At 41.3% G+C, this 14024-nt stretch overlaps 1 protein-coding gene across 4 annotated transcripts in view; it reads right to left on the reverse strand.

Moving 5' to 3' along the window:
• Positions 1-298: 298 nt before the first annotated feature.
• The window catches only part of LOC116971177 (coronin-2A-like), a 128523-nt gene continuing 114797 nt past the window's right edge, over positions 299-14024 (reverse strand). For 3 of the 4 annotated variants that reach the window (XM_033018134.1, XM_033018132.1, XM_033018133.1), the window contains 6 exons: positions 10366-10470; positions 8472-8568; positions 7707-7819; positions 5480-5570; positions 4057-4292; positions 299-3703 (listed from right to left, as the gene is read on the reverse strand). In XM_033018134.1, the coding sequence (XP_032874025.1) occupies positions 3572-3703; positions 4057-4292; positions 5480-5570; positions 7707-7819; positions 8472-8568; positions 10366-10470 (774 nt within the window). In that variant the 3' untranslated portion in view covers positions 299-3571. The remainder of the gene's footprint in view (positions 3704-4056; positions 4293-5479; positions 5571-7706; positions 7820-8471; positions 8569-10365; positions 10471-14024) is intronic. The other variant, XM_033018135.1, reaches the window with a different exon arrangement.

Raw genomic sequence — 14024 nt, forward strand, 5'->3', positions numbered from 1 at the left:
CCGATTATAAATTAAAGCAATTATTTATCCTGTTATCTTGATTTCATTTTAGAAAATATCCATTTCACAAGTTCACAAGTTATAGGAGTAGAATTAGGCCATTCGGCCCATCGAGTCTGCCATTCAATCATGTCCGATATCTACCTCCTAATCCTAATCCAAATAATGATTTGGTTAGTTATCTTTGATATTGCTATATTTCACTTGCTGTAAATGCAGCAACAGAGACCTGATAAATGTTTAGGTAAAATACAAAGTCGATAGCAAAAATAAAAGTTAAATGGTACTGTACTGCATGTTTGATACAGGAAACTTGTTGTTTTATTAAATCCTAAATAGATTACAATTGAATACAGAATGTGTCAATTCCAAATGTTACAGAGAATGCCTCCTTTTAAATCAAGTTCGTATCAATAACCTGGAAATGCTGAAAGATTCCCATGCCTATACCCTTTGCTGTAGAGATATCCATTGGCTGCACTGCTTGTAGTTGACCAGTGGTTAGAAGGACAGGAAAATACAGAGAATATTACAAATTAAGATAGTAGCACGCTATGCATACAAAACATTTTACCAGTCAGCCAATGTTCATGTCCAATAACCCAGAGGGTAGCAGTTTTTTACTTATCAGTGGCATTGATAAGGAGCATTGAAAGGAGCACAGCCGATCTCAATAAATGATTGAGGCAAACAGCGTGGATTCCCGTAAGGGATGCTCAATCAACACATGAAGGGGAAAGCAGTAGAAGGCTATGTTGGGGGAAGTCAATGCGGAACAAGATCACCTGCATGGACTAATCCGGCCTAGCTCCGGGTGGAGCTACCTGGGCAGAATCCTTACTTGTTTGTTTTGTGGCAGCATGTCGTTTAAACAGTGAAGGCACTGGACATAACCCAGAAAGGCAAACTGTAATGTAACGTCATCACACTTTCCAGCTTACATGTTTGTATGTGAAGGGATTAAACCGAAGGAAACATTTGCCAGTTCTTTATCATGATGTTAGTTTCCCCTTAAATCTAGTTTGAAATGGTTAATCCCCAGGACTGAACAAGCGGACACGCATCTTTGTTAGCAGTTTAAAGTCCAGCACTATTCTTTCTCAATTGATTTTGACCGCAAAATACTGCAAACAGAATTACTTCTCTGCAGCAGTGGCATTGATCAGGGGCCGCTGTTCTGGCAAAGGATAATATCAAGGCAGTTAAATATGAAGCAGCTTCGAATCAAATGATTTTATGACGCAACATTTTCCACTTGCTTCTATGGCTCTCTGTAGGAGCTCGTTGGCTATTGCATTTCCTGCATTACAAGTGGCTACATTTCATTAGCTGTAAAGCACTTTGGGATGACCTGAGGTCATAAAGGCATTACAGAGGAAGTAGTTGAGGCAGCTACAAGAACAACATTAAAAGACATTTGGACAGGAACATGGAGAGGAAAAGGTTTGGAGGGATACGGGTCAAATGGGACTGGCTTAGATGGGTATTTTGGTCAGCATGGATGAGGTAGGCCGAAAAGCCTGTTTCTGTGCTGTATGATTCTATGACTCCAGTAATGCAAATCCTAAACTAACCACCATCAAAACTACTGAGACAACAGTAATGTGCTGCTTAATCTACATATAAAAAATATGAACAGATCAGCAAGTTCTATGAACCACGAGTAATTAAAATATGCCATGGGAAAAAAAATTCTGCCGGTACAACTTGGGTCAATAAATCTCATAAACTACTTGCTAAGCCAAAGGTGACAAACTTGACTTGTGCTGACTTTTTTTTTGTTCCTTTTGCACATTTATCGATACCTGAAAATCTCAGAAACTTACAGCAAGACAAAATCAGCGGGAAAGTAAAAGGCAACATTCACAATTTATCCCAGAAAGCCAACAAGATCCATCAGACCCAGTGCAAATTTCACATGAGCTGCAATGAAAAGAAGTTCACAGTAAAATACCTCAATTAAATTATATTAATTTGTCCAAAGGACTGCTGAATCAAAGCAAAGTAGGGCCATCTCAAATGCATCCAGGTGTATTTTACCTGGAAAGAACAAAAATAACAAATTGGAAAAAAATAATGACTGGCATTTCTTTTAGAAAGGGAAATGGCCGTCATTTCAGGCCAGTCTCATTTACACAGGAAGCATCCTAAAATATCTGAAGGGGACATAAGGAATTGCAGATGTTGGAATTTTGGGCAAAACACAAAGTGCTGGAGGAACTCAGTGAGTGAAGCAGCATCTGTGGAGGGTATGCACTGGCAAAGTTTCAGGTTGGGACCCTTCCTCAGGCTGATTGTACTCGAGAGAAGAAAGTTGGAAGAGAGAGGTGGGAATGCAACAAAGCCTTGCAAGTGGTGGGTGGGTTTCCTCTCCAACGCCCTCTGAGTATTCAAACATCAGAGGTTTGCTTTTATTGAAAAGACCATTGTGGCTGCAAAAGTTGAGAATGCAACAGGATACTGGCCCATTGTTTGGTGTTATTCTTCAGTGCACATTTGCAGCATGTCACTGAAACTGAGACACATCACCTTACAATGTAATAGGACACAATGCTGTGCATGTTTGCTGTGCAGTATGACAAGTCACATTCACCATTTCTTGGATTAAATAAAATTAGTTGAAGGCGTCAGCTACTTAATATAGCAAGACCCAGTTGGCATGTCTATGCATCAGCACACTTTGTAAATCCATTAACATTTGGCTAATCAAAGGATCTTGATGGTGTTTTAAAACTTTTGTTTAAAAAAGGGAACTGTGTGACTAAAATTTTCTTTCACTAAAAGAAAAGTAGTGCTGAAAACAAAAGGTAGGCTCGGGTTACATCCACACAATGCTCATTATGTTCAATGTCTTTTCTTGAAATGAAGGCTAACCCTTTCAAATGGGAACTTGTCCCTGTGAATCAGGTGCAGCTTGCTCATAGTGCAAGTGACTGGTCCTGGAAAACTGATGCTGCAGAACTCAGACTGAGGAGAACAAAAGTTGCTAAAGTTATTAATGAAAAATAGCATCTGATGACAATATTTCAAGCTAAAAGCTGACCTTCCAAGTCAACACAGTTCTTGATTTAAAAAAGGACCAAGAGTCCAAAACAAATTATATATAAAAAGGCCGATCGATATTCTTGCACCTAATTCATCCCTTTGAGCATAATGGTTGGTTTATTTTATTACAGGAGCCCTGATAAATGTGTGTGAATCAGCCTCTGATGGCAAGCATTAAAAAAAAAGCATTTATATTTCATCCACACAATAAAAGCTGCAGTAACCACCAAAGTAAATGAGATGCAACGACACTGTAAAGCTCTGAACTGTAGATCATACCAAAGCCAGTAGCAGGGTTAAAAAAAAAAAATCAATTTACACTATCATATAAAAGAGATAAATAAGAAACAAAAAAAGTGTACACCCTGTACAGTAAGTAAAGTTTTACAAATTAAACATCTTTTTTTCCCTCAATAAAAATATAATTATATTCAAGTAGACTGCAGCTCCGCGAAGAGCGCCATTTAATGGGCGAGTTATGTTGCCATAGTTCCTTCCTCCTTCACCCTGCCCCTTCACTGCTTTCTCAATAATCAATGGAACTGAAACGGACGTTTTTTATCTCCAATTCGAGCTGCTTCACCCGGACTTCCTTCTGTGCCAGCGTCTCCCGTAGTTTCCGAATCTCCTCCTGCTGTCGGTAAAACATCTGCAGAAGCTGGTGGGGGAGAAAGAAATCAATCAATGTCTATTTCTAATTAAATATTTGAAATGTTATCCCCAAAAAGAGTTTAAATTGCTTGAATCTAAGGATGAATCGCAATTATTGACAAAAACAAACGTTCGGTTGTAAGAGACTGTGGGTACGTGGATATGAAATTAGTTACCGGACAGAGAGCGGCTGTTTTACGCACTAAACTGCACGTATTTGAGGAGCGCAGAAGTCAAATCAGCGGGAAAATTCAACAGATAGCGATCCATGGTTGTGATTGGCATGATAGTGCAGGGATCAATGTAAAGATCAGGGATAGTGTAAAATTCAGAAATAAAAGTTTTCATTTTCTAATTTACCTCATTCTCCGTTTTAGGGGGTGGACCCTCTGACAGATCGTACCCATTTGATATATAATTCCTCTTCTGCTCTTGTACTTTCTCTGTATTCGTTTGCTCCTGCTTTTGCTGGATTGCATTCATCGCCACGTGATCTCTTCTAATGAAGTCAGGCAGCTTGCACAGATCATTGCTTTTATTCTTGGTAATACACTGCTGGTTGTTAGAACCGGGCTTTAAAGATACGAGTATGGGATCTGAAACCATGAGAGTGAAAATTGTGATTAAAACAGAGAAAAGGTGCCACTGCTAAATGTGGAGCCAAACTCTTCAGATTAAGCAGATTCTACTGTGGTGTTAGCTTTGCTCAGTGAGAGGTTGAGAGTTCAATTCCCACTCCAGACACATGAGCATGAAGCTCCAGGCTCATGCTTCAGTGTGATACTGAGGGAATGCCACTCCATTGGAGGTACCATCTGGGATGAGGAGTTAAACTGTGCCTTCTACTAGCTGCTGCCTTCGGTGGCTATAAAGTATCCCATGGATCTGCTTTCAAGAAGAGTGGAGGAGTTTTCTTCAGTATCAGTGATAGTAAAGCCTTTGCATTGATTACAAAATTCACTTATGAATTTGTGCATCCATGCAATATTGGCCTAATCCAGATATATATTTTAATTCGTTCATTGCTCAGGATCTGGACACCACCAGCAACTATTGCCTTTCCCTAACAGTCCATGTGAAGATGTTGGTGATCTGCCTTTTTAAACCAGTGCACTGCTCCTGGTGAAAGTGCTGCCACAGTGCTGGGTTTGGAGTTCGGAGTTCAGATCCAGGGACAATGAAGGATCAGCAACATACTTCCAATCAGGGTCGTGTGTGACCTGGAAGTGAACCTGCAGTCAGTGCTGGCCCCACACTGCCCTTGACCTCTTTGGTGGCAGAGGTCATGGGTTTGGGAGGGACTGTTGGAATTTCCCAGTTGCACACTTTGTAGATGATACACACTGTAGTTGCAGTGTACAACTCATGGAGGGAATACATCTTTAGGCTCATGTTTGGAAGGCAAGCTCAACTAGGACTGCTTTGCCCTAAGTGATACCTAGTTTCTTGAGAGCTTCCCTCATCCAGCAAAGTGCAGAGTATCCTTTCACACTCTTGACATGCTCTGAGCTGCACAAGTACCGGAATCATGTGTGGCAATTGTCCCTTGTGTCAGGACCACATATCCCTTAAACCAACCAATACAATAGTTTATCTGGTTATTTATCTCAATGCTGTTTGTGGTACCTCACATGTATGTGGATGATGGAAAGGCCTTGGGATGTCAGGAGATTGGTGACTCACTGGTGGAAATGTTCCTCCTTAACAATGACCAATGTCCTAATAAGGAAGGAGAACATGAGAGCCTGCTGGTCGAGCTTACCCGAGCACGTGCAAGACTGACCTTTGTTGAATCCATTTAGCCACTCCTGCGCAGTCATTGCTGGCTGTGCTCCAGCAGTCAGTGGGTAGATATCATCTTGGTATGAATCTGACTGTAAGATAGATTGGAAACAGAGTAATCGCATTAGCACAGTGCTACAGTACATCATTACCTTTGACCTGCTCAACAATTCCTAAACTGTACTCAATGCCTGCATGCTCACACATTTCTTACGTCAAATCCCAGCATGAAGACATATGGAGAGTCTTCAACTACACTTCTCATATCTGCCGGTCATAAATCTACGTGTGCTACACTGCTCATTTCTTTTATAAAAATGAAAAGTGATTCATATACTCCAAATATTTACAAATTAACTCTGTCATGTTTTTTTGAGTCATTTTTTAGTTTAGTTTTGAGTTTAGTTTGTTCTCACGTGTACCGAGGTACAGTGAAAGGCTTTTGTTGTGTGCTAACCAGTCAGCGGTGAGACAACACATGATTACAATCGTGCCATTTTGTTATTTTTAAAGGAATGCAGTATCATCAGCATCGTTTACACTTGACTCAAATTTAGAAGAACCTTTGGTTGTTTCTTCCACTGTCTGGATCAACTTCTGGAAAATGCTCATCATCACATCATTCTTCAATACTGCCTTGTACATCTCCTGCTGGAATGATATATTAATGCATATATTTCTATCTTGCATTTCCATAAGGTATTGGCTTGTATTGTAGCTTCAATCATCACTCCCACAACCGGTTTCTAAATGTCAGATTTCTGATATTTAAAAAAACCTCCTTAGATTTCTCTTCTATTCTCCTTTCAAGATTTGGCAGAACTAAACTTGTCAAGTACGGAGCATTCAATGCATTAGTAACTCAGCTTGAGTGAGATCCGTTATGGAATGTGGTGTTATTAATTGTTACCATCAGCCACACATGTAGCACTTGTTTTATCAATGCTTCTTTGACAATTCTCACTGGTATGTCTAATATGCATCATTTTACATAGCCTGGAGAATATATGGAGAAGTGAGTGTGTCATACCCTTATATTTACAAAGCACTCAAATAGAAATGAATTAATCTGGGGACCATTATCTCATAAGGGTGGTTCTTCCAGATAACCATGACACAATATTCTCATTTCCACAACAATGATCAGATCTACAAAGAAGCCACATGGCATATGACTAAATAGATAACATTGATCATTTTGGCACATAAAAGCATTTCAGCACATAAGCTAGCCCTTAATCTAATTCCAACAGAGACAAAAGTTTTGCAGATTAATCTGATGATTCATCACTCAGAGGGTTTAGTGGCACAAAGTGAACAGGATCATTATTTAAAGTTGGGTACTGCATCACAACTTCACGTCCCCAAGGATATGTTCTTAGGTTATGTCATTAATTGCGAATGACAAATGTTTTTGACAATGGGATCAATAAGGTTTTAGATATTGATATATATGTACTATCATATTTTCTTACATTCTATTGCCATTCTTCAAATGTATATGCAGAGTTAAGGATCAATTTAGCATTTTTCATATACACCTGCTTTTTAAACAACTAGTATTCTGTTTTGCTAGTTCTACGACTAGTATTCTGCTTTGCATGTTTTATTATTTATTTTTTAATATTTATATTCTCATTTTATTTATTGTCCTTTTATTTTTACAGGTGTGATGGCACCTTAAGATCACTTTACTTCTTTGCTTGGAGTATTGAGAGAATCTGGAGCATTGGATAAGGGAGCCATTCTACAAGAACATCTTGAGGATGATTAAACCAAGCTCCCTGAGAGAGGGCGACAGGCGAGATGGCAAGAGGTCGTTTCTGCAGGGTACAGTCTAAAAAAGTACTGGGGTGCTCTCAGGGTAACACTCTATTTAAGACAGAGATGAGGAGAAGTTGCTTTGTTCAATCAGCAGTGAATGCTCTCCCATTAACCAATTCAAGGCAGTGATCAATAGATTGTAGGTCAAGAAGGGAATTAAGAGGCAGGAAAGTGAACTGGGTAGGCGTTGTGGAAGATGAGTTCAGATGTTATTGACTGGTCGTGCAGGCAGGACGGGGCCTGCAGTCTCCCACAGTAACTCACCACCATCACAAATAACAATGTGTTACTGCAAGGAAGTTGGTGAAACAAGGAGGGGGGGGAGTTGTATCACAAATGCAGACACAGATCAGTCGGGCTGAATGGCCTGTCCTGTTTCGTACGTTCAATGTTTATTCTCTTACCCGCCTCGGGACAATCATGGAGACAGGCTCGATGAGGCCCTTGATTGTCACCAACTTGTAGAACCTGAAGACTTCGCAGGCAGTGACGTTCAGGCCCCTCTTTGGCATTATACCTTAAAACAAAGAGAAACAACTACTTTGACACCCAAGAACTAAAAGTTGCCTTTTGAGCTGAGCTTTGTTATCTCACCAGCCAGAAAAAGTCAGTAAGTTTCCCATCTCTGACTAGGATGTGCAGATCCACCCCTCTGGTGCTGTGAGGTGTCACCCTATCCCCAACTCTGCCTCAACTCACCCGATGCATGGACATACATCCAGAGCTGGGCATCTCCAGACTTATGTCCTAAACTGAATTATACCAACATAACCAAAGTCTCTTCTTAGCCCCTCAAGATTGTTTGGCCCTTAGTTAAGATCTTCAGTGATAGTTCTAACATGATGTAAGCACTGTTTCCACATTTGCCTTATTGCACCGGATTAACAAAAATAAATCCAACCCAGATTTTGTTCATAATTCATCCAACATCAATTACCGTTTGCAAAAGGACTAACACATTTCTATCACCGTCTTTCAGTTCCCCGTCTGTATTTATAAATGTAATTGCTATCTCACCGACAATTGTGTCTTTTACTGGCCAGGCCACAAGCTCTGGAATTGCTTTCCCTCTCTTGCTCAACTCCAATAAAAGGGAATATCGGCGACCGGCGCCAAATGTCCAAAGGCAAATTTCTCCCCTTTATGGATTTTAAACTGGATAAACATACCCATTCCTTTCTGAGGTAATGAAGAGCGAAAATCCATCAAGAAGTGAAGGTACGGTTTCTCGGAGGTCAGTTGGTAGTATCGGATATTGCCTTCACCCTGTGAAAACAAAAAAAATTGGGCTTTGTTAACAAGGTACAATTGGTGCCACTTTAAATATTGGAAAGATACCAATATCCAGTCTTAAAAGAGGTGCAACAGCATCAGTCATTTTCAGAAGGATCTTTGGATGTCATGGATCAAGATGGGCCGAGGAGCCTGTTCCTGTGCTGTACTATTCTATCTAGGTTTCAGCTTTGAATCAGTGGTGTTGCTCTCTTGTCTTAGTTCCAGGGATGTAGTGTCAAGCCTAATAGGAGGACAGTGTGCAAATACAATGGGCTGCAATGTCTCCTTCAGAGTCATTAAGTCCTGGTGGTAAGCATCAAAATATCGTTAGACCAGGTGTCTCATATAGATTATATACAGATAATATTAGAACTCCAAATAAAGTTTGATTATTCTTTTCCATGCTATGGTACTGTAATGTTTTGATGAAACATCCAAGCTTTGAGGAGAGTGGGGAAGACAATTGAGGAGAAGAACCCAACATTCTGCAGTACAAGAGTCACTCTGGCAACCTCTGTATAAAGATCACACAAGAGACTACAGATGCTGGAATCTTGAACTGTTGGAGGAACTCAGTGGGTCAGGCAACATTTGAGGAGGTAAATAGATGAACATTTTGGGTCTGATGAAGAATCCCAACCTGAAACGTTGGCTATCCATTTCCCTCCACGGATGCTGCCTGACCCATGGTACTTCCAGAAGTTGGTTTTTTTGTTCGGTATTATGAATATTAGCTCAGGAAATGCTTCCAATGCACTACTTCTGAAGACTGACGTGCTTAAATAATTCTTCAGCTGGAAGACAGGGAGGTGCTAACTTCAGCAAATTATTTTCCAGTTCCTCAGAAACACAACAGATGGCTAGTGGGCAACAGCTGGACTGAAGGTACAGCAAAATAAAAGGATCATGGCCAGCGAGACAAGATGGTGGGGGGAATGAGTCACATGCTAAAGGTCTCATTTGGAAATACAAAGGTGACCATTTAAATGTCAGGAAATTATGCAAAATATATTTTTTTCTCATTTTTCAGGTTGTCGGTGTGTCTGATAAAGCCATCATTTATTGGCCATCCCTAGATATCCACGATAAGATGTGGTGAGTTGCCTTTTTTAACTGCTGCATATCTGGATTGAGTACAGGTTCCTAGCACTGCGAGGCTGTGGCTCTTCCAATTTCACCACTGTGCCACCGCTATTCTGTCTCTGATATTCTGATAAATGGTCAATTATTGATGAAATTGAGCATTAGCCAGAGGAATATGGGAAAAAGCAGGCACTGAGACTGCAGATTCGGGAATAATCAACCAAAAACAAACTGGAACGCACTGCCAGGAGTTGTGGTTGAAGCAGATACAATAGTTGCATTCAAGAGTCGTTTAGGTAGGAACTCAGCAGGCCAGGCAGCATCCGTGGAGGGACAGATGACATTTCAGGTTAGGGTCCTTCTTCAGACTAATGGAGTAGAAGGGAGAAGGTTGTTAGAGTGAGATGAGGGGAAGAGATGGGGCAAAGACTGGTAAGCGATAGGTAGATTCAGGTGAGGAGATGCGAGATCCACCCATCTCTCCCTCACCTGACTTATCGGGGAAAAGGCAGGTACAGAAGTAGAGTCAGATTCCCCAACCACCACAATTTCTCTGAATCATAAACAGATTGAGCAGTAGCAGGTTCTCCTCATGTTCCAATGTTTGCGTGTTCTACAACTGACTTAACACATTAATTGTCAGAAGAGAACTTTTATCAGTGACACCAACACAAAATAAATGACAAATGAGAGTTCCACTCTTACCTTCCCTGCCAGGTAAAGCATGTAGGTGTCTGGATCATAGAACGGAAAGAGCACTCCCAGAGATCCATCCAATTCCTCCTCCCGTAAAGGCACAGCTATGTTGTCCTATTTTTATTTGGAATAAAATGGTGCTTGTTAATAAATTGGACCAAAATTTTGAAAAAAAATAGGATGGGGGTTTACATAGAACTGCAGAGGAACAGACCCCTTGCCAATGATATCTATGCAGAACATGATACCAAATTAAACTAACCCCTTCTGCCTGTGTGATCCACATCCCTCCACTATCTACATATCCATGTGCCTATCTGGAAGCCTCTTGAATGCCACCTTGATATCTGCCTCCACCACCACCTCTGGCAGCATGTTCCAGGCACCAACACTCTCTGTGTAAAAAAACGTGTGTGATTAAAGGCACATCTCCTTTAAATGTTCCCCCTCTTACTTTAAAGCTGTGACCTCCAATATTTGACATTTCTATCATGGGAAAGATTCTGACCGTCTTCCCCATCTATGTTTCCCATCATTTATACATTTCTAATAGATCTCCCCTCATCCTTCAATGCTCCAGAGAAAACAACCTGTTTGTTCAACCTCTCCTTATAGCTTAGTCCTGGTAGCAAATTGTGATGAACCTCTTCTGCACCCTCCCCAAAGCCCTCACATACTTCCTGTAATGGGGCATCAAGCACGTTTCCCATCGCTACACCAGGGATTAGACTGATGATCACACTAATCGGAAGGCTGGCCAGTGTGGCCTCCCTCTTCAAAGATAACATTGGACATTGCTGTTCCATTCATTCATTCCACATCAGCTGTTGGTGCATCTAGCCTCTTGTGGTATCCAGCCCCGTGACTGTAGAAGGTAAATCCTGGCTGGCACTCCAGGACCGCAGAGGGAATGCTACACCTTCCGAAATCCAGCCTTGGTGATGGGAAGTTAACAGTCATAGAGTCATAGAGTGATACAGCGTGGAAACAGCCCAACTTGCCCACACCAGCCAACATGTCCCAGCTACACTAGTCCCATCTGCCAGCATTTGGTCCATATCCCTCTAAACCAGTTCTATCCATCTCTCAGGAGAGGGCAACAGATCGAAGGACTTTGTTTTGGAGAGTAGGCAATTTATTTCTGATGTCCCCATGGACATTTAGCCCTCAACAAACACCTCAATGGATCACCCTTTATCACATTCCACCTTGTGGGAACTCACCGTGTCCAGATTTCGTACAATGCAACAGTGACTATATTTCAAAAGTATTTAGTGACCGTGAAAAACAGAACGTCCCAAGACAATGATTCGTGTCACAGAGAGACAAATGTATTTTTAATAAGTAATTATCCACAATACTTCCATAAATTAATTGATAAATGACTGCTCAGTAATAGCTGGATGAGTTAAAATGAAAGCAGCACAAATTTCATAAAAGTCATATTAACTAATCCTGCAGAATTCTAACGAGATAATTAAGGAAGTTCAGTATAAGTGGTATTCAAGAAGCATTTGGAGATTTACTGCAGAAAGGACTTAGTAAAACTGAGGAAATCCTTTTTCAAAAACTCACTGAAGCAGCATCAAAATGACGAATAAAAACAGAACTGTGCTTGCAAATGAAGAACAAAGGAAATGAACACAATTGATGACTGGAAATCAATTGTGGCCCTCCGCTGCAGGAATGACATCTCTGTTCTTGGGAATTGAAAAAGCAAATCATAATTTGCCAGTGATACCAAATGTGGAAGTTATGGTGCATTGCTATAATTTAGATATGCTGCCGGATGGGAATATTTATTTAAAAATGGGTGAATGTAAGTTTTTAACAGACTATTTCTCGGAATAGAAGAGCGTCCCTTTAGAAAGGGGATGGGGAGGAATTTATTTAGTCAGAGGGTGGTGAACCTGTGGAATTAATTACCATGGATGGCTGTGGAGGCCATGTCATTGGGTATTTTTAAAACGGAGGTTGACAGGATTAGTAACTGTGTCAAAGGTTACGGGGAGAAGGCTAGAGAATTGGGTTTAGAGGGAAAGATAGATCAGCTATGATTGAATGGCAGAGAAAACTCGATCAAAACTCGGACTGAAGGGTCAGATACTTTGTAAATTGTGACGGGTATTGATGGGAATGATGGAGAAGGCACCCCAATTTTATGGAAGAACAAAAGCTCAGGGATGGCAATCTGACCCAATCACGAACAAACCCAACAGCAAATTCAGCAGAACCACCTTCATGGTGAGAGTGTGGGGTTTACTCTCACTGGGGATGTTGAGGTGAATATGGGTTGAAGGGTAATCCGGAGAAACACATGAGGGGGATAGGAATAGAAGGAATATGTGGGCAGTATTATGTGAAAGGAGTGTGGTGAGGAGGACCACACAGAGTATAAACACCAGGGCAGGCATTCAGGCTGATTGGGCCTTCTATGTACTGCAGTCAGCAGTCAAGGGAAGCCATAAGAACTCTAGAAGCTTCCTAACAAAGGAAGCTATTTGGTTTATTACGTCCACATCTTTGCCACATATCCGAGGTGGCACAGCGGCACAGAGGCACAGCTATAGAGTTGCTGCCTCACAGCACCAGAAATCCAGGTTCGATCCTAACTATGGATGCTGTACGGAGTTTGTACTTTTTCTCTGTGACCGCGTGGGTTTCCTCCAAGGGAATTAATCTTGTGAACCTACGCTGCACTCCCTCAATACAAGAATGTCCTTCCACAAATTTGGGGACCAAAACTGCACACAATACTCCAGGTGTGTTCTCACAAGGGCCCTTTACATCTGCAGAAGGACTTATTTGCTCCTATACTCAACTTCTCTTGTTATGAAGGTCAACATGCCATTGGCTTTCTTGACTGCCTGCTGTACATGTATGCTTACTTTCAGTGACTGATGAACAAGGACACCTGGATCTCGTTGTACTTCCCCTTTTCCTAACTTGACACCATTCAGATAATAATCTGCTTTCCTGTTCTTACCACCAAAGTGGGTAACATCACATTTATCCACCTTAAACTACATCTGCCATGCATCTGCCCACTCACCCAACCTGTCCAAGTCCTCACAGTTCACACTGCCACCCAGCTTTGTGTCATCTGCAAATTTGCTAATGTTGCTTCATCTAAATCATTAATGTATATTGTAAATAGGTGCGGTCCCAGCACCAAGCCTTGCGGTACCCTACTAGTCACTGCCTGCCATTCTGAAAGAGACGTGTTAATCCCTACTCTTTGTTTCCTGTCTGCCAACCAATTTTCTATCCATGTCGGCACCCTACCCCCAATACCATGTGCCCTAATTTTGCCCACTAATCTCCTATGTGGGACCTTATCAAAGGCTTTCTGAAAGCCTTTCGGAACTGACCCTGAATCTATAGAACATTGGAAAATTATCACCAATGCGTCCACAATTTCTAGAGCCACTTCCTTAAGTACCCTGGGATGCAGACCAACAGGCTCTGGGGATTTATCAAACTTCAGTCCCATCAGTCTACCCAACACCATTTCCTGTCTAATATGAATCTCCTTCAGTTCCTCCATCACCTTAGGTCCTCTGGCCACTAGTACATCTGGGAGATTGTTTGTGTCTTCCTTAGTGAAGACAGATCCAAAGTACGTGTTCAATCCATTTTGGTTCAGAGAAGACTGAAGAAGGCCCCCG

Source organism: Amblyraja radiata, chromosome 3, assembly GCF_010909765.2.
Source record: "Amblyraja radiata isolate CabotCenter1 chromosome 3, sAmbRad1.1.pri, whole genome shotgun sequence".
NCBI lineage: Eukaryota > Metazoa > Chordata > Chondrichthyes > Rajiformes > Rajidae > Amblyraja > Amblyraja radiata.